This window comes from Silurus meridionalis, chromosome 12 (assembly GCF_014805685.1).
Source record: "Silurus meridionalis isolate SWU-2019-XX chromosome 12, ASM1480568v1, whole genome shotgun sequence".
Taxonomy (NCBI): Eukaryota; Metazoa; Chordata; class Actinopteri; order Siluriformes; family Siluridae; genus Silurus; species Silurus meridionalis.
In genome coordinates, this window is record NC_060895.1 from 3,794,099 (window position 1) to 3,818,098 (window position 24,000).

The 24,000-nt window shown below is 39.2% G+C and overlaps 1 protein-coding gene across 8 annotated transcripts in view; it reads left to right on the top strand.

Annotated features, from left to right (window-relative positions):
* mecom (MDS1 and EVI1 complex locus) overlaps nt 1-24,000 on the top strand; it is a 146,999-nt gene that overhangs the window by 101,948 nt on the left and 21,051 nt on the right. For 7 of the 8 annotated variants that reach the window (XM_046862716.1, XM_046862717.1, XM_046862719.1 and 4 more), the window contains exons 3-5: nt 16,337-16,447; nt 22,334-22,436; nt 22,545-22,731. In XM_046862716.1, the coding sequence (XP_046718672.1) occupies nt 16,337-16,447; nt 22,334-22,436; nt 22,545-22,731 (401 nt within the window). Of the gene's footprint in view, nt 1-13,784; nt 14,137-16,336; nt 16,448-22,333; nt 22,437-22,544; nt 22,732-24,000 lie in introns of those variants that run through there. The other variant, XM_046862723.1, reaches the window with a different exon arrangement.

Consider the following 24,000-nt stretch of genomic DNA (forward strand, 5'->3'; position numbering starts at 1 on the left):
ATTAACACTAATCTACTGCTACTAACACTAATCTAATGCTACTAATAATATTACTAATCTACTACTACTAACACTAATCTAATCTTACTAATGATATTAACACTAATCTACTGCTACTAACACTAATCTAATGCTACTAATAATATTAATACTAATCTACTACTACTAACACTAATCTAATCTTACTAATGATATTAACACTAATCTACTACTACTAACACTAATCTAATCTTACTAATAATATTAACACTAATCTAATCTTACTAATAATATTAACACTAATCTACTACTACTAACACTAATCTAATCTTACTAATGATAATAACACTAATCTACTGCTACTAACACTAATCTAATGTTACTAATAATATTTATACTAATCTACTGCTACTAACACTAATCTAATCTTACTAATGATAATAATACTAATCTACTACTATCAACACTAATCTAATCTTACTAATGATATTAACACTAATCTACTGCTACTAACACTAATCTAATGTTACTAATAATATTAATACTAATCTACTGCTATTGACACTAATCTAATCTTACTAATAATATTAACACTAATCTAATCTTACTAATAATATTAACACAAATCTACTACTACTAACACTAATCTAATGTTACTAATAATATTAATACTAATCTACTACTATTAACACTAATCTAATCTTACTAATGATCTTAACATTAATCTACTACTAACATTAATTTAATCTTACTAATATTATTAAAACTAATCTACTACTATTAACACTAATCTTTTTTTACTAATGATATTATTACTAATCTACTACTACTAAGATTAATCTAATATTACTGATATTATTAATACTAATCTACTGCTATTAAATTGAATCTAATCTTACTAATGATATTAATACAAATCTACTGCTTCTAACACTAATCTAATCTTACTAATAATATTAACACTAATCTACTACTATAACACTAATGTTACTAATGATTATAATACTAATCGACTACTAGTAATATTAGTACTACAAATTGTTTTAATCTAATACTTCTAATAATACGTCATAAAATTGTATTGAAAATAGGAAGAAGTACAGAAACTCTTTTACCTCGAAAATTCACATGGAATATTTGCCGTTTTTTAGTTTGTGAGGACATTCAGCTGATCACTACAAATAAACCTGATTATTTACAAAAATAAATAGATACAATTAATAAAGGTTATGTTTTGGTTACTAAGGTTAGATGTATTTGGTGGATGCAGCGTTCATTTAATGTCTCAATAATGATGGCAATAAAAGGTCCTTGGTTTTATAAGGCTAGTAAATTATGTGAATGAAGAATGTGTGTGTGTGTGTGTGTGTGTGTGTGTGTGTGTGTGTGTGTGTGTAATCAGTAGTCATTTCCTGTCTTTCACTCCGCTCATAGATTTCGTTTCACACTCTTTCTACTGAGAGGTTAAAGGAAACTACCGTCTCAGACATAGGTCACGCACTGTGTGTGTGTGTGTGTGTGTGTGTGTGTGTGTGTGTGTGTGTGTGTGTGTGTGTGTGTGTTTTAGAGATCGTGTGAAAACTAAAACAGTTTCTCGGAGCCCTGACAAATTAGCATCGAATGACGGATGAAAGTTTTCTAGAGTCTTTTTCTAGGAAAGAAAGAGGAGAGGAAAAAAGAGCAGATAGAAGGAAAAGAGAGAAAACTAAAGCGATGAGAAAAAAGAAAAGAAAAGAAAAGAAGTGGAAAAGAGGAGAGGACATGAAAAGGAGGGGAGTGACAAAGAAAAGACAAGATAGAGAAAACGAAAAGAAAAATAGGGAAGGAAAGAAAAAGATGAGAAGAGAAATGTATAGAAGAGCAAAGAAAGAAGAGTGCAGAGGGAGAAAAAGTAAAGAAAACAATAAAAGAGGAGAGGAGAGGAAAGGAGAGGAGAGGAGAGAAGAGGAGAGAAGAGGAGGAACCAATGGAGAAAAGAGAGAGAAAAGAAAAGAAAAAATGAGAGGAGAAAGAGGAGAGGAGAGAAAAATGTGGAGAGAAAAAGATAAGAAATTAAAATAATAGAAGAGCGAATAAGAGGAAAACAGAAGAGAGATAAAAGAAAGGCAAAGAAAGAAGAGAGGGAAGGAGAGTAAAAATACAGAGAGAAGAGAAGAGTAGAGAAGAGAAGAGAAGAGAAGAGAAGAGAAGAGAAGAGAAGAGAAGAGAAGAGAAGAGAAAACCAGGAAACCTCTTGCCCTGACAGATGGATTGAGAAATGGAAAAGGTGGCGCAGTGAAATATGGGTGTGATATAGATGCATGGAAAGAGAGGCATAGAACGAGAGAAAGGGGGAATGATGGAAAAAGAGAGAGATGGAAAGACAATCTAGTCATAGTCCAGCAGCATTAAATCAAGCCGACCTCCTGATACGCATCGATCCACCTTTACCTGTAAGTGCGAATAGAGAGCTGCTCTTCACCTCTCTCTCTCTCTCTCTCTCTCTCTTTATCTATCTCTCTCTATCTATCTTTCTCACACACACACACACACGTGATTGATCTGTGAATTAGCCTCTCGAACACTGGGCCATAAAAGCTATAAGTGTGACTCATAAAAGCAGATTTATCATGGGCAGAGCCGGAGCTGCGGCCCAAAACGCCGTGACAACTCCATGATTGGGCTGGAATTGAATAAACCTGCACTATTGACGTCCATGTCTGACAAGTCAATCAACTCTCCGCTCTCACACACACACACACACACACACACACATTAATATCAAGTCCACATACATTGTAAGGACCAAAGTTTGTGGACACCTGACCGTAAGAAATGATGTGCATGTGCTTTTATTAACATCCAGTTCCCCTTTTGCTACCTCGCTCACTCTTCTGGAAAGATGTTCCTCTAGATGATGGAATGTTGTCATGGAGATTTGTGAAAGTTCGATAGAGTTGAGGAGTTCTATAGAAGGAGATCTTTCTTTCAAGTCCAAGTACACCATATCCTGGTTCATCACCCTGGCTTTGTGGGACAGGTTTGGATCTTTTTACCTCACCTTCAGCAGTACCTAAGTGAGGTGAGGAGGCCTGGAAGCATTCCAGTTCATCCCAAAGATGTTTGATTGAGGAGCACTATAGCAGGAGATCTTTCACTCCAACCCTCTCTAATGCACACTATATCTCCATTCAGCAACCTGGTTTTGTGGAGCAGGTTTGGGTCTCCTAGTTATTGAAGAAGATGAGGTGTGGTGAGGATTCTACTGCATTCAAGGCATCCAAAGCATCTCAATCCAATTGCCTTGAACTTGGTGGTACCTGTTTGGGAAAGAAGCAAACGTGGCTGGAAGGAGATCGGTGTCTGAATACTTTTGGCACATTGATGAATATCGCAGCCAGGATTATCTTAAAAAAACGTCTACTCAATCACAGTAACGCGAGTAAACGTAATTCGTTACTTTCCAACAATCGTACGTCTGTTACTATAGAAACGATAAAATTGGATGTATAATTGTAAAACACCAAATCAGGGCTGTTGTACAAGAACGACTTTCTGGGACACGTGTTCTGTGTTTGCGTAGAAGCTTGTGTAAATGTGTGTGGGTGTATTTGTGAGCATGTGTGTGCTCCCCCTTTCGTCTTGTTAAAGCCGGTTTAAATATAAACCGCCCTAACTTAGGGCCCCTTTGAAGCCTATGAAAAGCAGCGAAGCCCTAAATAGGAGCGGGGGCCCCGGACCCTGTGCAGCGGCTTAATTAGTTTGTCTTCTTTCTAATCGTCCTTTTGAGAGAGGAAAAAAAGACGCCGGAGTTCGGGTTAGCGCTGTTTGCAATTACACTCGGGTGTCCGTTTCCCTTGAAAGATCGACTCAGAGGAAAGACGGAACTCGAGGGAGGAGAGAAAAAGGGAAAGAAAGAGAAAGAAAGGATCGCCGTTAAAATAAAAGCACTCATGCAAGAAACTAAAATCAAAGAACACCACACACACACATACTGAGTGGAGGAAATTAGCGGACCGATTTATGAGTCGACGTCGGTTTAGCGTCCGAGAAGAAGAAAAAAATCGTACGTCCAATTTTAATAAAAATGAAAATAGCGTTTTCATTTAAACAGGATTACGGATGTTTGGAATCAAAGCGTTTTACGAAAGTAATGAGCTTTGATTACAAACATCCTTAATCTCGTTTAAATGAAAAACGCTGTTTTTATTTTATTTACGTTTTTACGTAGTTTGTCATCTCGTAGCACATGCCATGTGAACGGAAAACGGAAATGAAAGAATGTAGCAGGGCTACGCAACTTAATAAACAGATCCTTTCCAGCTAGCATGGAGGCGGTGAAGAAAACCGAGTAGGTGTTCATGTGTTAGTATAGAGTAGGGATGTGCATCTCCATAACTGAGGCTGATGCGATACGATTCACCCCTATTGCACTACAGTGCGATTTCGATTCGATTCAACGCAACGATACAATAGAAAAAAAATGATGCTATAAAATTCAATATGGTACAGCTAGTTCGCTTTTATCTCTTTGGTTCGGACAGATAGCAAGTCAGCAATTTGCTTTACTGACTGCACTCCAGACCTCTTCACCTCACCTCCATCATTAATGATTTTACTACCACCCTTGTGGCTGAATGAATCTCCACAAGAACACTCCAAAAAACATATAGAACATATTTTATTTTCTTTGACATAACATGCACCAATATCATCAGGTCCATGTGTCCGGACCTAGGACGTGCTCCTCCTACCCTCCCCTACCTCCTAAACACTTCAGGGCACCCCCCGCCTTTGGGGTACGCCTGATTATTAGACACATAGCGAGTGCTCTAATGAGTCTTGCTGCTCCAGAGGAATTTCATTAAGTGCCCTGAAAGAGTCACTGGATGAAGAGAAGAAAAGAGGGGAGGTGAAAAGAGGAGAGGCGCAGGGATAAGGAGTCAAGCTATGGATGTAATAAGGCTACTTTAAAGAGGGGGTCTGTTATCCAATCACGAGAAGGAAAAAAAAACGAGTAACGAGTTTGAGCTTATTGGCTATCCACGGCACAGTAGAACCAACGAACGGAAGCAAAAAACGACAGATTATATCGGAAGATGTTTAAGAGCAAGCAATTTGCTCCTCACAACAGGGTCCAACAACATGGTCTAAAGCCCAGCCCATCCCCCTCACACAACTACACACACACACACACCCACAGTAGGAGAGTGAGTGTACGGTAAAAGGAGACCCTCTCTGTATAGAGATGACTTGTTGAAGTTTCCAGCGTGTCCCGTGGCGTTTCTGGAGACGCTCTCCCCTCCTTCCCCGCTCAGGTTTTGCCTAATTTATGCTTTCAAAACGTTACCTCTGACATCGGCGCGGGGTTTTATCGCACCCCGCGGCCCTACACACAGTGTGGCCTGTGTGTCTGAGATGTCCACAAGGGAAGCATACGGTTATCGCTGGCTGTAACGTCGGCCGCCCTGAAGTCCATTACCCCAGCTCTTACCCCTTCCTTTAACCGTGCACCCCTGCTGGTGATACATTTCTCAACCCGGTCTTCAGGCTTTTAATGGCAAACAATTGCACACATTTTCAATTCAAATAACTACAATAAAAAGTAGAAAAAAAACAGCTTCATTTTGCTGAATTGGCATTCTGTGTAGGAATGTTTTCGCAGGTCGGCCCGATTAACTAACGTTTAAACGCTTTACATTTATTCCTATGTTCATGTACCAATTAGCCGTAAATTGAGCTAGCATGTTCAGAGCATGGCTGATTTACATTCAGTCACGCCCACAAAACCCCATAAAAGTCGGAGCTGATGATACAGCTCAGTACCCGCAGTGAATCGGGTATACATAGACATAGACTAACTCGTTCCTCCGTTCCTTTTGTCCTAATAGAATATCATTTTGGGTTTATTCGATAGATTTTTTCTTTTAATGCTTTTATTTGTCATTAACTTAAAAAATGCCTCTTTTTTAAAATCATCTTTACTTCATAAATACAATGCGATTTAAAAATAAGAAAGTACCAGTGACAGAATTGTAGTTCCAGTAACCGTTTTTTAATACCAGTAACTATTTAGTACCAGTTTTAGAATTGTAGTACCAGTCATAGACTCATAGTACCAGTCACAGACTCGTAGTACTAGTCCCACACCTGTAGTACCAGTAACAGGATTGCAGTACCATTCACAGACTTGTAGTACTAATCCCACACTTGTAGTACCAGTAACAGGATTGTAGTACCAGTCACAGACTTGTGGTACTAGTCCCACACTTGTAGTACCAGTAACAGGATTGTAGTACCAGTCACAGACTTGTGGTACTAGTCCCACACTTGTAGTACCCGTAACAGGATTGTAGTACCAGTCACAGACTTGTGGTACTAATCCCACACTTGTAGTACCAGTAACAGGATTGTAGTACCAGTCACAGACTTGTTGTACTAGTCCCACACTTGTAGTACCCGTAACAGGATTGTAGTACCAGTCACAGACTCGTAGTACTAGTCCCACACTATTATAAGCAACAGATTTATAGTACTGGAAAAATAATTGTAATTACAGATTTGTAGTGCCAATAACAGACTTGTAGTACCAGAAAAAGAACTGAAGTGCCAATAACAAACTTTTAGTACCGGTAACAGAATTGTAGTCCCAGTCCCACACTTAAATTAACAGTAACCATCCGGTATTAAAAATTTGATGTTTTAAAATAGATTTGTAGTTTCAGTAACAGTTTTGCAGAAAAACGAACAAATTCGTAATTCCTGTAACAGATGTACAGTACCAGTTACAGAATTGTAGTGACAGTAACAGACTTTTAATACCAGTAACAAGCTTGCGAACAAATTAACCGAATTGCAGTACTAGTAACAGAATTGTAGTGCTAGTAACAGACATGTAGTACCACAACAGATAAGTGGTACCAGTCACAGACTTGCAGTATCTGTCACACAAAAGAAGTATTGATATTAAATGTGATTAGTACAGTAAACAGTGAAAGTATTGTAGTACCAGTCAAATGTTTGTAATACCAGTACCAGACATTTGTAGTACTAGTCCCACAGCTGTAGTACCAGTAACACCTTTGTAGTGCCATTCACACACTTGTAGTAAAAGTAACAGACTTGTAGTACAAGGTTTGTAGTACCAGTAACAAAATTGTAGTATCAATAACAGACTAGTGACAGTCCCACACTTGTCATAAAAGTAACAGACTTGTAATACCAGTAACACACTGGTAGTACCAGAAACACACTGGTAGTACCAGTAACAGACTTGTAGTACCAGTCCCACACTTGTGGTATCAATATAAGTATTGTAGTACAAGTCCCACAGTTGTCATAAAAGTAACAGACTTGTGATACCAGTAACACACTGGTAGTACCAGTCCCCCACTGGTGGAACCAGTCCCACACTTGTAGTACCAGTAACAATCTTTTACCAGTAACAGACTTGTAGCAGGATGTCTTCAGGAAGCCAGCTCCATTAAAGCATGCTTTTCTAGTTTGGAGCAGAAGATCTTGAGTGGCCTGCTCAAGAGCTCTGACCTCAACCCTTTGGGCTAATAAGGTTCTAGTGGAACATCTTCCCAGACGAGTGGAGGTAATTAAAAAAGTAAATGGGGACTGAATGCGGAATGGGACGTTTAAAAAGCTGTGACCCAGAGCCAGGGACAGACTTATTTTTTTCAGACCGAGAAGACTTTCTAGCACCTATGTTTTTGTAAGCACCCCCACCTCCACCCCCTCGGCCGGTCTTGTCTGGGGTTTGAATGGCTCATTGTGCCGGAGGGCTGCTGCTCCGTGTTTCATTCAGGGTGCACGAGTCACATCGCTGTGCTCCTGCTGTCAAAGCAATTAACGTCACAGTGGACGGCACGCACAATCTCGCTCTTTCACTCGTCCACCCCAGAAAATTAAAAAAAAGCATAAATAGCCTATAAAGTGACTCTGTTCATGTTTCTCAAAATAATGTATTTGGCTCAACCCTCTTGAATATCATGATGCACAGGGAGCAATGAGACACATGGCACTGAATTATGATCCTAAACCTAATATTTGCAAATGATGACATCATGTTGGTCATACGGTTTGAACACACCGGTGCTATAAAGTAGGTCTTTGCACGTGTTTGCTTCAATATGGAGATTTTCTTCATTCACACAAAACCAGACAGTGTTTTTTTTTGCGCTTCTGTCGTTTTTTTCTTTTCTCCCTCACTCAAAAATGAACAGGAAGGTAGTAGAAAACATTGTTTATCTCAAACGATGAATGAAATTCTTGGACCAAAAATCTTTTTTGTTTGATATCAATATTATAATGACTTGTAAAAGTACAACATTAATATTAATTTCTAGAGTTTTTTTTTTTTTCTTGGGGTTTTCTTTAGAATGGTCCTTTGTGTTCATACTTTTTTATTAAATTCACTAAAATACTTAATCTTTTGTTTTGTTTGATCTTTTATTTCTTCTTTTTTTTAGTAAGAATCAGCTACCAGCCAGGATTTGTTTTTACTTTCTTTTTCTATTTTATATATATATATATATATATATATAATTTTAAATACATTTTATAAATGATTAAAAAAAAATTTATATGTGACTGTTACATTTTTATTTTATATAAAACTTAATAATAATAATAATAATAATAATTTTTTTTTTTTTTTTCTACTTTCAAGTTTTAATCTTTTGTGTGGGTTTTTGCTTTGTACCTTTATGGTTGTTTTTAAATTTAATTTAATTTTTATTTATCACCAGGCAGTATCTGGACTATTTTGTCTTTAAAAAATAACTTTAAAATAGTTTATTATACTTTATATAATAGGAAAAATGTTTGGCATATTTTGTCAAGATAGTTTGTGTTAATCTTTTTTTTATCCTTAGGAAGTTTATTAGTTGTTATAACTAAGCATGAGCCGATTTGTGGGATATTTTGGGGGTAAGAGGATAAACGCAGCAGGGGTGAATGGGGGCGCAGTTGAAGGAAGCAGGAACGCGCATATAGATGTAATTTACTACACGGTGTGAGGGGGGGGCTTATTTTTTTCTTTCTCACTCTTTCTTTCCTTCTTTCTTTCTCTCTTTCCAAATTGCCGAGCTACAGATTATCACGCACTCTGCGGGCACACTTCCACAGTCTAAAGAATTGAGGAGGAGGAAGAAGAATAAAGGGGGGGGGGGGGTCGTTGTGATTGAAATTTTTCCACATTCGTTTCCTTTTGCAGTTTAATAGCAATAAAAACGCGTCAGAAAAAAGACATCCTTATTTACATCAATACATCTATATGGTCACACACACGCGCACGTGCACGCGCGTGCAAGACCCCCAAGACGCGCAAACTTTATTCTGGTGCTGAAAAGAGCGCCTCCAGTGAAAAGTGCGAATTCCATATCCATATGGCATAGGGGGTGGGCAAAAAAAAGAAAATGGAAGGACCCGATCTTCTGAGCAGTTCTGAGAGGTGAACTGGAAGCCTCGAGGTTCCTCAGCAGGTCTCTGGAGGTTGAGCTTGAGCTGGAGTTCATTCATGCATGCATGTTTGCTCTGCAGGTTTCAGCTTTAATGCAGGGTCTCGGGTCTGCAGTTTAGAGTGCGTGTAGATCGTATAGTGCACGTTTGTGTTTTCTGTCGTGTGGAAGCCCCCTTGTGAAATCCCCCCTTTGCCCTGTTAGGATCTACTGGAATGCGCGCTTGAACACGGCGTTTCCATTAAAGCTCAAATAAGCTCATGAGATTTGATGAGAGACAGAAAAAGAGAGACAGGGAGACAGATGAAATGCCAGCTCCAAATAATCCGAAAAGAAGGACTCCTGGCTCTTGTGTGCACGCGCAAAACCTACCCAACTTGAAGCACGCGCCCCCAGCCTTCCACGGAACAGTCATACCACGTGCACAGACTTTCTGTTGTCGTAATAGTGGATGTCAAAAAGCGCGTGCAAAAACCAAACGCTCTTCACGTTGTCGTGATCAGAGACTATTATGACAAGCGCGTGCACAAAACAAACCGCTCTTATTGTCGCCGTGATTGTTGATTCGAATAAAAAGCGCGTGCACAGATAAAAACGCTTATTGTTGTCGTAACTGTTGGTTACTGTTAAAAGCGCGTGCACGAATAAAACGCTCTTACTGTAGTTGACCATGTTGACAATGTGAAAATCACGTGCATAAGCAAAACTCATTGTGATTGTTGAATAAAGTGAAAAGCTGCACAAACAAAACGCAGATGTTGTTTTTGTAATTGTTGATTGTTATGAAAAGCACATGCACAAACAAAACGCTCTTACTGCAGATGTAATTGCTGGTTACTGTGAAAGGCGCGTGCAGAAACAAAATGTTTGATTTTGTTGGTCATATTGATTACTGTGAAAAGCGCGTGCACAAATTATTCGCTCTTATTTGGTAGCTGTTGATAACTGTGAAAAGCGCGTGCACAAACCATATGTTCTTATGGTTTTGGAATTGTTGATAACTGAAAAGCGCGTGCACAAACCAAATGTTCTTAATGTTGACATAAATTGATTACTGTGAAAAGCGCGTGCACAAATTATTCGCTCTTATTTGGTAGCTGTTGATAACTGTGAAAGCGTGCACAAACCATATGTTCTTATGGTTTTGGAATTGTTGATAACTGAAAAGCGCGTGCACAAACCAAATGTTCTTAATGTTGACATAAATTGATTACTGTGAAAAGCGCGTGCACAAACCATATGCTCTTACGGTTTTGTAATTGTTGATTACTGTGAAAAGCGCGTGCACATGCAACGGCTCGAGGGTTTCATTTCACATGTAGAAAAGAAAAGAAAAGAAAAGAAAAGAAAAGAAAAGAAAAGAAAAGAAAAGAAAAAATACGTGAAAAGATTTCGAAAAGAATTGAAATAATTTACAAATAAGAAAATATTTTCAAATAAATCTTTTTTTTTTTTCTTTCTTGTTTTGTCACGTGAGGACAAGACACACACACACACACACACACACACCGTTTTAGTGAAACGCGCGCCCCCGTGTGCGCCAGCACGCGTGACCGACAAAAATTTACAAATAATAAATACCCTCATGCACATTTCAGAGGGTCGGTTGTTTATGAGCTAGGGGGATTTTGTGCACAAATTTAGGTGTTCGAAAACGTATTAAAAAAAAAAACGTGTCAAAAAGGCGTTGTGAGACTTTCTTTTCGGCTCACAACGCCATCTACAGACAAATACGAATATATTTTTGCCTTCTCCCCCCCAACAAAAAAACGCCCCTAACCCCCAAAGTTACCCCTCTGTGCCTGTCTGGCGCAGAAGAGACGGCTTTGTATCTTCTTTGCATAGCAATAATATGAACAATAATAATAATATTAATAATAATAATAATAAAAACAGTTATCATCATCATCATCATCATCATCATCATGCAGCTCGAGCCTGATCCCTTTCCCAGACTCCTCCTCACGTTTAATCCACAATGGCTCATAAAATCCAATCCGTCACCCTCTGACAGCAAGAAAATAGAGGCGCTCGTGGCTCGAGCCCTGGCGATTTATGACTAAATGAAAAAGACTTCCAGTAATGGACGTGTCCAGGAGTGGCAGGAAGTCGATGTGAGTCGGACCGGAAGGCGCTCGGGAGTTCTCAAGGAATGCCGGTGGCATGGGAATCTTTTGAGTTCGCTCAGGGATTTTTCCCCCTCTTATATTCTCTCTGTCTTTTTTCTTTCCCACCCTTCTGTCCTTCCTCGGTTTAAGCCCTGAGAAATTTCTTTTTCGTACGAACAATGGACATTATCTGGACGTCGAGGTCAATGCCACAGATAACGGCCTGGACATGAGTGATTCGTCCTCTTCATCAGTGTGTGAGACGCAGTGGGAAAAAAAACGACTGGAATAAGCGTCTCATTCCTGCAGTTCGGACTGTTGGACATCCCTGTAATAAAGGGATGGTTGAGTGTCCAAAAGGACAGTTGCATTGTCCTGCAAATAAAGAGACGGGTGTGGTGTCCCCAAAGCGATGGGACAGTTGGAGTGTCCCTGCAATAAAGGTAGAGTTCTAGAGTCCATGCAATAAGGGGACAGTTGTAGTGTCCCTGCAATAAAGAGACGATTGTGGTGTTCCTGCAATAAAGGGATGGTTATAGTGTCCCTAGGATAAAAAGGACAGTTGGAGTGTCCCTGCAATAAAGGGAGAGTTCTAGAGTCCATGCAATAAGGGGACAGTTGTAGTGTCCCTGCAATAAAGAGACGATTGTGGTGTTCCTGCAATAAAGGGATGGTTATAGTGTCCCTAGAATAAAAAGGACAGTTATAGTGTCCCTGCAATAAAGGGATGGTTGTAGTGTCCCTGCAATAAAGGGACAGTTAAAGTGGCCCTAGAATAAAAAGGACAGTTGTAGTGTCCCTGCAATAAAGCCAGAAGGACAAAATAATGACATAATGGTTATGAATTGCATTTAATGGCCCCTGGTGTTGCGTTAAGGTGATAAAAGCTACACACACACACACACACACACACACACACACACACACACACACACACATATATATACAAAAAGAAAGGAGGCATGAAGTAGGCAAGGACATGGACATGCACCTTGATTTTTGAAAATCTTTAATGTATCTTATAGTATTACTTCCAACACCTACCATTTTCTCTGTCTCTCACTTTGTCTTTCTCCCTATCACTTGTCTTTATTTTTGTCTCGCCGTCACTCACTGTCTCTCTGCTTCTCTCTCTGTCTGTCTGTCTGTCTCTCTCTCTCTCTCTCTCTCTCTCTCTCTCTTAGTTTGTCTCTTTCTGTCCCTTCTCTCTCTCTCTCTCTCTCTCTCTCTCTCTCTCTCTCTCTCTCTCTCTCTCTCTCTCTCTCTCTCTCTCTCTCTCTCTCTCTCTCTCTCTCTCTCTCTCTCTCTCTCTCTCTCTGGCTCTTTGTGCCTCGTCTGTCAACTTACCTTATAATATAGATTGTTATAGTGTGTTTACTTGTTTTGTGTGTGTGTGTGTGTGTGTGTGTGTGTGTGTGTGTGTGTGTGTACTTTGGGTGCTGTGTGTACTCATTTAGTGTGTGTGTGTCATGTTGGTAATGAATATTAGTTCTGTGTGTGTCCAGTGTATATGTATTTGTGTTTGTGTGTGTGTTTGTATTTGTGTTTGTGTGTGTGTTTGTGTGTGTGTTTGTGTGTACTTGTTGTACAGAGTTTTTGCTCTTTGGCTGTGTGTATGCATATTCTATGCTGCATTTATTTGTACACATTAGTGTGTGTTTGTAGTAGTTGTGCAGTTTGTTTACAATGTGTGTTTGCTGTTTAGTGTGTGTGTGTCTGTGTGTGAAATATTAGTGCTGTGTGTACTCATTGTTCGGTGTGTGTGTGTGTGTGTGTGTGTGTGTGTGTGTGTGTGTGTGTGTGTTGGGGGCAGCAGGTGTAGATTCTGTCTCTGTTTGCACTTTTGGTTCTTGATTTGGTTCTTTTATTTTCTACCCACACACACACACACACACACACACACACACACACACACACACATTCAAGCTCAAGTTTCCTTCACGGCTCTTCGAGCTCATATTAAAAAAGAAAAATCGCGTTGAAATTTGGCGCTGCCTGATGCCCGAGGGTCCGACCTGACTGTGACCCACCCAACCACCTTCTACCCCCTTCATGCCCCTCTTCTGTCCCGTTTTGCCTCGCGCGCTCCGAACTTCCGAACTGCGCCAGCGCTCGCGACTTCTTCACCACCCCGCTGCGTCCCTCCCTCTCCCTCCCCCTCGGTGCTCATCATCCATCCATCCACCCCTCCTTCCCTCCCTCCCTCCCTCCATTTCCCCTCCCTCCTTCTTCCCTCTCTCCCCCCGGACCGGACTGCGCGCGGCAGGACGAGACGACTCTCGAGCGAGGATGCGCTTTTAACGAGACACCGCGAAGCATCACGTCCCGGGACAAGATCTTGTCCTCCGAGTGAACATTCCGCCAAGACGACAGAAGGAAATAAGGAAAAGTTTGCATTCTTCAAACACCGGAGCTGATTTTTTATTATCTTTATTATTATTATCATTTTTTTTTATCACCGAAAAAACGGAACATTTCCCTTTTCGTGTCTGATCCTCCGAGCGCGTGCAATCCTGCGTTTTATTTCCTGACTGTGTGTGTGTGTGTGTGTGTGTGTGTGTGTGTGTGCTCGTGGGAGTTTTGATCGTGCAGCAGAGCTCACGGTAAGCGTTTTGTGGTTTTTTTGTGCAAATATCATTCGCTCCATCCTTCACCTTTAAACCTTTTTTTTAGTTTCTTTCCAGCCCGTAATTCTTTAGCATGTTATTATTATTATTTTTAGCTCTAATTATTTGTTTTGTTGTTTTGGATCGTGTGCATTTAAAGCTTTCTTTAATGTGTTTTTTTTTAAAAAAAAAAAAAAAGAAAAAGAAGAAAAAAGAATTCTTAACTTCTTTGCGTTTGTCGCTCGTGCACGCGCGTGCACTCATTTCGAGCAACTTAACAAGCAACTCGTTGTTGATTTTACTTTATATATATATATATATATATATATATATACACACACACACACACACACACACACACACACACACACACATATATATATATATATACATGTAGTTTTTATTTATGTTTATTATGTTAAATAATTTTTGCAATCGATAATTTTTCCCGATTTTATTTTCCAAATAATTTTTCTAATCAATTATTTTCGCATATTATTGATTAGCAGACGTGTTAATATTTACGTGTGTATTTTGTGATCGGTGTGTGCGGTTTGGCGATTTGATTGGAGTCGCGAGCTCAAGGTGGGCTTTATTTCTTTGAGACATTGAGACAGGACCCGGACAGACCTTCAATAATAATAATAATAATAATAATAATAATAATAATAATAATAATAACAATTATTATTATTATTATTATTATTATTATAATAATTATAATAATAGGAAAAAGCTGAATAATAAAGAAATAAATTCCGAAACAATAAAATCTAATTAAAAAAAGAAAATATAATATGTAAAAAAACACAGGGTATTATTATTATTATTATTATTATTATTATTATTATTATTATTATTACTATTTTGGGGTTCAATAAAAAATATGATCTTTTTGTTTGTTTGTTTGTTTGGAACATTTGAAAGCGTTCGTTTCGTGTTGAAATTCGTACAAACTGTTTCCAATGTCCGAAAAATAAAAAGTGATAAAACAAGAACACACTAAAAGTGAAACGCACAATTTAATGACGTCACAGTTTGTATATATATATATATATATATATATATATATATTTTTTTTTTTTTTTTTTTTGCATAATGCTGGGAAAAGAAAAAGAAATTTAATGAAACGTAAAAGAAAAGATTCTCTGTGTGTGTGTGTGTGTGTGTGTGTGTGTGTGTGTGTGTGTGTGTGTGTGTGTGTGTGTGTGTGTGTGTGTGTGTGTGTGTGTGTGTGTGTGTGTGTGTGTGTGTTTAAGGGTTAAATAAATCCCATTGGCCCTGATAAGATAAGAAAGCTTCCTGTGTCTGCAAGTCCAAGTTTGAGAAGCAGTAAATATTGTTTTATTTGAAAGTCTATTTTTGTAAAATTGTATATATATATATATATATATATATATATATATATATATATATATATATATATATATATATATATATATATATGGATTTTAAATATTAAATAATTTATTTCATTGTTTGTTTATTGTTAAATAATTTTACTAATGACTGCAGCACATTTACGATGTATTATCTATTCATTTGAGCTATACCTATATAACCTGAAATTTTATATTTATAACAAACCAATGAACAAACAAACAAACAAAACAAAACACAGCACGATAGCACATTTGTTGCATATTTGCTTTTCAACCAAAATAGTTGTGTTTTAAAATATTTTGCTTTCATTTTTTCTGTACGTCCTTTTTTGTTATGATGTTTCTTTCATGCCATTGATGAGGTCACAAAAATTGTGTAGTGTTGATCGTTGACTGACAACACACACACACACACACACACACACACACACACACACACACACACACACACACACAGTCTTCCTTTATATATATATATAGAAACCATACATACATACATTCAATACACATGTTTGCATGCTACGTGCTGCAATGATATTAAAGTTTGTATTCCTTTTGGTTATAAGTGTGTGTGCATGAGAGAATGAGAGACAGAAAGAGAGAGGGAGAGAGAGAGTGAGAAAGAGAGAGAGAGAGAGTGCTCTGCCCGTGGGTGGCATGTGGTTTAGGTCCTGCTGAGTAACCTGTAAAAGATAAACATCAAAGAGTTAACTCTTTCTCTCTCTTCCCTTCTCTCTCTTTCTTTCTATCCCTCTCTTTCTCTCTCTCTCTCTATATATATCTCTCTCTATCTATCTCTCTCACCCACTTGTCAGACGGCTGCGCTCGATGGGCGTGTGTGTGATAGCACGAGCTGGCTAAGACACGTCCAGATCTCGGCGTCTCCCCACCAGTACAACCTCGCAGCTTTTCCGATACATGACCAGGTACGCGGAACACACACCCACATACACACACACTGCACACTACACCTGCATGGCCTGTATAATACACTGTATAAAGGTGTTGTCATGACATGACTCACACACTCCATACTCTCTCTCTCTCTCTCTCTCTCTCTCTCTCTCTCTCTCTCTCTCTCGCTCGTAAGTGTGTCTGTTTGTGTTTCCCAGTTATTGTATCTTTGCTGCAGCGTGGAAGACCACAGGCCTGGATCACACACTTACACACTCCCACACACACACACACACACACACACACACACACACACACACACACACACTCACACAACACATACACATCCAGCCTGGCGTGTGGCTCTTTTTCACTCTAACACACTGAAGAAATGTGAAGAATGAAAGATGGCAAAGATTATTGCCCACCTGGAAGTGGGAGAAAGAGGGCGAGAGGGGGAGAAGAAAAGATTAAAAAAAGGAAGGATGAAGGAATTTTATGGTCTTACCTTTTTTTTGTTATTGTGGTATGCGGTGTAAAGCGAACGTTAAAACAAATAAGTAGCATTTAATCTTGAAAGTTTTTTTTCTTGGACCGGATGCAAAGCGTCCGACTTTCGGCGTCACACCTCAAGATGCCAAAAAAAATGTTTAGGGCTAGAAAACAATTTTTGGCATATTCATGTTTTTTTATTTTCAATAGTTCAATTTTTTTTTATATTTGCCCGAGATTATGAGATAGACAGCAGCTGTGTGTGAGAGCAAGGCCCTCACACACATGACTGCTCAGTTATATGAATAAAATAAATGTTAGCTGCTCTGGATAAGGGGGTCTGCCAAATGCCACAAATGTACATCGATACACTATGTGGACCAAAGTTTGTGGACACGAAGCGGCTTTTTCAACATCATATTCCACATTTGGTCCCTCTTTTACATGATAACATCCTCCATTCTTCTGATGTTAAACTGGATTTTGCAGTGTGCTTTTGTGAGATTTTATTCGATCCACAAAGGTCCTCGTAAAAGTACTGACACACGGCTGGAAAAGTCGGGTCTCCCAAAACTTTTCACCTATTATATATATTCAACTTTCAAAAAAGATGATACCATGGCAGTCGAATTCCCGGTTGTTAATCTAGCACCATTTCCAAACTTCAAAAAATGCAGAATTTATTTTTCTTTAACTTATTTTTTGGAATTATATCCAGAAAGTCTTTCCCCCATAAATAGAAGATATACTTCACCTTTTATATGGTGCCAAAACTTAAAATCAGCCAGTGTTAGCCTGCAGTAGGTTTTCCAAGATGGGTTCCAGATCCCCTAAAACGACACATTAACAGTATTAATTAAATCAGTATTAAAAAAAAAAAAAACGAAATATGATGGAAGTCTGGAGATAGATGTGAAATCAACAAGCGCTGTTTAAATTTGCTTGAACTTTGACCCGCAACTTTGACATGTTGCAATTTCCGAATATTTGACCGCAAAAGGACACCGAAACGGATTTGTCTCGATATTCCGAATATTTTTCTTTTGACACTCATCTCCTTACTCCCCTTTTGTTTAAAAGAAAGCGAGACAGAAGACAGATAACCGCCTCTCCAGATCATTTGACTCGAATCACGCCAACGACGTTTTTGTCATAACACACGTCCACGTTTTTTTTTTTTTTTTTTTTCCTTTTTAACGCCTTCCGGACACCCTCATGTTTTAAAAAGCAAGAGAAAGAGAGCGAAAGAACGAGACGGACTGGAAACAAAAGAGAGATGGAAGAAGTAAGAACACTCATGCTATTCAGTAGCAGACTGAGACATTTCCCCCAAAAAAAGCCTCTTTTTTGGAAATCGTATCTTTTCAGGGAATCTTTTTTTTTTTTTTTTTTCCCGAAAGTGGCGCACCACAAAGATCATTAGGAGACGGTCGAGCGAGCAAGCTTTGAAGCTTTTGAAACAACCCCAACCTCCTGCTCTGATTAAATCCTCTTTGTTTATACACAATAGAGTTTTTCTTGAACCTGATACCAATTCAAGGTGCATTTTTTGAGTAAATGTGTTGCCAGATTTAAAATAAATACACACCATATTCATTTACACTCTTTTAGTTTTTAAGTAAAAAGAAAATTTTATTCATTTTTTTAAGCACGCTTTTGGACTCTGTCTCAAAAAACAGCTATACATAAATAAATACACAAATATAAATTTTAACAATCAAAAACCTAATTTACCCATAGTGAGTAATTCAGGTGTGACGCTGATAAGTTAAAACTTCCTTAGATGTGATCAGGAAGAAACCTTGAGAGGAACCAGACTCGTCTGGCTGACGTCTGGCTATGCGTTCATTAGAGTTCCATCATTTGCAAAGTTGTTGCTTGTTCACTGATGGACGTTTGAGTCTTGTGGAGCAAACTGTTTATTTTAATTACAATCAAAATCTTCATAGTTCCTGAGTTTTATCTACTACATAGTAACTTAATGTATCTTTAAGCTCTTCATATGAGGAAACCCATTCATATGTGGTTCTTCCTCAAAATTTTACCACAAACTAGGTGGCAGACAATTGCAAGCTTGCACAATTTCCCTTTTGTTGAACTAACAGACCCAAACCTGTTACAGCATGATCATGCTCATGTGAACAAAGCCAGCTCCATGATGATATGCTGTATAAAAATTGGAGTGGAAGATCTCCTACCACAGACCTATAAAGACAAAAGCGTGTAGACACCTGACCGTACGATCGGTATGTGCTTTTTGAATCCACATTTGCTGTTATAGTAACCTCAACTCTGAGATGTTCCACTTGATTTTGTAGAGATTTGTGCTCCTTCAGCCACAAAGGGTTTTAGTAAAGTTCGGTACTGATGCATGCGAGGAGGCCTGGGGTGCCTATTTATCCCATTGGTGTTCGATAGGGTTGAAGCTCTATAGCAGGAAGATCTTCCAGTCCAACCCATTGAAAAAAAATCTTCATGGAGAGGTTTGGGTTTTTGTAGATCAAGTGAAGAAGTTTCATGCAAGATGTTCTAGACAATTGTGCACCTCTAAGTTTGTGGTAACAGTTTGGGGAGGAACCACATATGGCTGGAAAAGGCAGGTGTCCCAATACTTTTGCAACAAATAGTGTACAGTGTACAATATAGTAATTATTTATTTATTTTTTATTTTATTTTTCCTGTGGATTGTTTGCAGACGTGTTCTTTAGGCAGTCGGAAAAACTAATAAGAGTGTGTGTGTGTGTGTGTGTGTGTGTGTGTGTGTGTGTGTGTGTGTGTGTGTGTGTGTGCCAATCCAGAAAAATAAATTACCCGATTTTAATCAGATCCCTGTGCTGAAAAGCTGCTGATCTTCACCTCTGATTAATTATTAAGAACATTTGGGGCAACCCTGAAATCACAGATAAGGCTTTAAAAGGTTGCTAAATCTTATCTGGAGTGTGTTTAAGTGTGTGTGAGTTTGAATGTGTGTGTGAGTGTGTAAGTAACAGGCGTAGGCCAGCAAGAAATGAAGTGTTGTTCATTTGTACAGCACTGAATGAAGAGCTAATGGTTGTGTTTATCAGAACATTGGCAGAGTTACATCCGCTTCTCATACACGCTTACACAATGGAGCAGAGCTTTTGTGTATGTGTGAGTGTGTGTGTGTTGCAGCAGGAAAGGTTGAGTGTGGTGTTACCTGCCTAAGAAATGACCTCTCATTAGGGAAAGAATGCAAGAGCCGTAGAAGGGGAGTGTTGCGCTCTGTGTGTGTGTGTGTGTGTGTGTGTGTGTGTGTGTGTGTGTGTGTGTGTGTGTGTGGAGTGGGTTGTCAGTCTGTATATACTAGTGTGCGTTAGTGTATTTACTCACCTAATCATTCAGGAGCAATAAGTTGAGGGTAATAAACACTGAAATGAACTTTGTGACTTAGAAAGGGTCAAGGATTATGCAGTGTGTGTCGGTCGTGAGCATATGTGTGTGTGTGTGTGTGTGTGTGTGTGTGTGTGTGTGTGTGTGTGAACTCAGACACTTTCAGTCTTATCTGTGTGTTATTCTTATTCACTGCAATGGTGAGTTCCAAGCTTTGTGTTATCAGTGGATGGAAGACTACTAACACACACACACACACACACACACACACACACACACACACGCATGGTCATGAAACACAAATAAATTTTGTTAGCACACTTTAAGTTATTGCTAGAAGCAGCAGGACACAGAGAGGATTCAGGAAAAACATAACGAGGACACAGTTAGAGCACAGAGAGGATATAAAGAAACACATGTGCGGTGATATCAAAAAGTTTCGAGAGTAATAATGCTGACTGGTGCTTTTCTGACCACGTGCGTTACCGCATCATGGTAAGTTAGTCAGTAAGTTAGAATAAAGAGCAAACGTGAAATTCTGCATGAAACTTGGCAAATCTGCCAAAGAGACGTTTGACACAACAGACATTTGATTTACGGTGATGCTGCAACGAGTCATTCGAGGTGTTTTCGAGTGGCACGTGCACTTCAGCACCACTGGTAGATAAAAAGAGATCGGGAAGACCTTCAATGAGCTCAACACAAAATATTTTCGGAACCATTCAGCAACAATCCACATAATGTCACTTCCGCACTCACCCTACCCTTAACATTTGGCTCCTGCGGACTTCGCCGCTTTGCCTGAATTGCGAACATCCAGCGTGAATCCCAGAAGGTGCTTGACACGATTTGAAAAGAAGATTTTCAGTATACTTTGCAAGGGGAGCTGGAAGAGCTGGTTTAAAAATCTTTTGACACCACCTCGTGCTGAGGACTCAGAGAGGACACAGGGAGAGCACAGAGAAATACATAGTGAGGACACAGAAAAATACATAGTGAGGACACAGGGATGACACAAAAAATACATAGTGAGGACACAGAGATGACAGAAAAATACATAGTGAGGACACAGAGATGACAGAAAAATACATAGTGAGGACACAGAGATGACAGAAAAATACATAGTGAGGACACAGAGATGACACAAAAAGAGAACAGAGAGGACAAAGAAAAAAAACATAGTGAGGACACAGAAATTACACAAATAAAGCACAGAAAAACATAAAAAACACAAAGAATTGAATAGCGAGTACACAGAAAGGACACAGGTAATATTTCTGTCTTAAATAAAAATGTTTTAGCCCCAAACAGCAACTGATAAGCGTTTGTTATGCGCCGGAGATCAGTCACATCGAGTCTCCTATCACATGATCCATTGTCTCATATTCACAATATTATTGCGAACTTTTGACTTCTGTGTGTGTGTGTGTGTGTGTGTGTGTGTGTGTGTGTGTGTGTTGGTGTGTATAATAGGTGTGTGTGTGGGGTTTGATCGTTCTCATGCTGTTCACTAAGTTCCCTGCATTCTCCTGTAAAACAATAGAGAAGCATTTTGTTGTTCGATCTTAAATTGCGCGCGCACACACACACACACACACACACACACACACACACACACACACACACAGATTCAGTCCTCCGGTATGTCCTAGGTCGAAGTTTATTTAAAAACACAGTTTACAAGAAACCAGGTGCATATACAAATATATTAAAATATATGTGTGTGTGTGTGTGTGTGTGTGTGTGTGTGTGTGTGTGTGTGAGTGTATGTGACATCTCTAATAAGAATGTCAAATGTCACAGGAAGTGAATCAAGCAAAACCTTTAACTCATGCCAGAAATAACACCATCTCTGATTGTTTCTTGCGATCCCTATTGTGCTGCCAAAGGGAAGTATGTATTTGTGTGTGTGTGTGTGTGTGTGTGTGTGTGTGTGTGTGTGTGTGTGTGTGTGCACAGTTATCCAATGTGTTTGTGTGTAAGGGAATGTTGTGTACTACATTTTGTTTTTTCTCGCTCTCTAATTCTTCTTTTGGTGTGTGTGTGTGTGTGTGTGTGTGTGTGTGTGTGTGTAGATATCCTACCGTGTGGTGCGCAAAATTTCCCCAGGTGAAGAAATTATACTGTTCATGAAGGCTGAGGAGTTTTCATGTGAAGCCATGGCTCCAGATATACATGGTAACATCGTACACACACACACACTGAAAAATAAATGTCTTTATAATAGTGAAATAACGTACTATCACCGCACACATACAAACACGCACGCACACATCCTATGTGCAGAGGAGCGCCAGTTCCGCTGTGAGGACTGCGAGCAGCTTTTCCCATCGGGATCGGAGCTGCTGGAGCATCAGAACCACTCGTGTTCCAACCGGCCTTCGTCCGGCTTCACGCTGCCCGAGCAGGCCATCCCAAGCGCCACCCACGACGAGTGTAAAGAGTGCGAAAGAGTGTTCCCCGATGGTCAGAGGTAAGGACACGCCTTCTCTTACGGAGAGTTTACAGAGAAACAAAAAAGTGAGGGCACAGAGAGAACACAGAGTACAAAGACACAAAACTTTGCATATATGCTTCAAATGGACATTTGGTGCAACCCAGATGAGGATGGGTTCTCTTGAGTCTGGTTCCTCTCAAGGTTTCTTCCTTATGCTATCTCTGGGAGTTTTTCCTTGCCACAGTTGCTCATCAGGGACAAACATACTTACAAAGAACATATTTACATTTAATCACCGCATTATCTGTGTAAAGCTGCTTTGAGACAATGTTCATTGTTAAAAGCGCTATACAAATAAAAATGAATTGAATTGAATTGAATTGAAAGAGGAAACAGAAAATGCACAAAGAGAAAACTGAAAAATCACAGAGACAAACATTGTGAGGACACAGAGATTACACAGAAAGGACACAAAGAGGACACAGAGAAACAAGTAGTAAGGGCACAGAGAGGACACAAAAAAATCGCAAAGAGAACACAGAAATAGCACAGAGAGAATACAGAGTGAGGACACAGACAGTGCACAAAGAGAACATGGAGAAACAAGTATTGAGGGCACAGAGAGGACAGAAAAATCACAGAGAAACATAGTGAGGACACAGATAGGACACTAAGAGTGTACAGAGAGGACGCGGAGAAACACGTGTTGATGACAGAGAGGACACAGAAAATCACAAAGAGAACACAGAAAAAACACAGAGAAACATAGTTAGGACACAGAGCGGACACGGAGAAACAAGTGGTGAGGGCACAGAGATGGCACAGAGAGGACACAGAAAAATCACAAAGAGAACACAAAAACACCCACAGAGAAACAGAGAGAGGACACAGAGATGGCACAGAGAGGACATAGAAAGGGCACAGAGAGGACACAGAGAAAGTAGTGAAAGCACAGAGAGGACAGAGGAAAATCACAGAGAACATAAAAAAAAGAAACGTTGTGAGGACACAGAGAAACATAGTGAGGACACAGAGATGATACAGAGAGAACACAGGTAAAATTTGTGTCTTAGATATGTTTTTTAAACAGCAAATGATAAGCATTTATATGCTGGAGATCAGTCACAGCGAGTCTTCCATCACATGATCCATAGATGACACAAAAGTATTGGGACACCCAACTTTTCCAGCAATAGGTGGTTCTTTCTCAAACGGTTCCCATAAAGTATTACACTAAATTGTACAGAATGAATTTATATGTGGTAGCATGAAATTTTCCCTTTAATTGAACTAGAAGACCCAAAC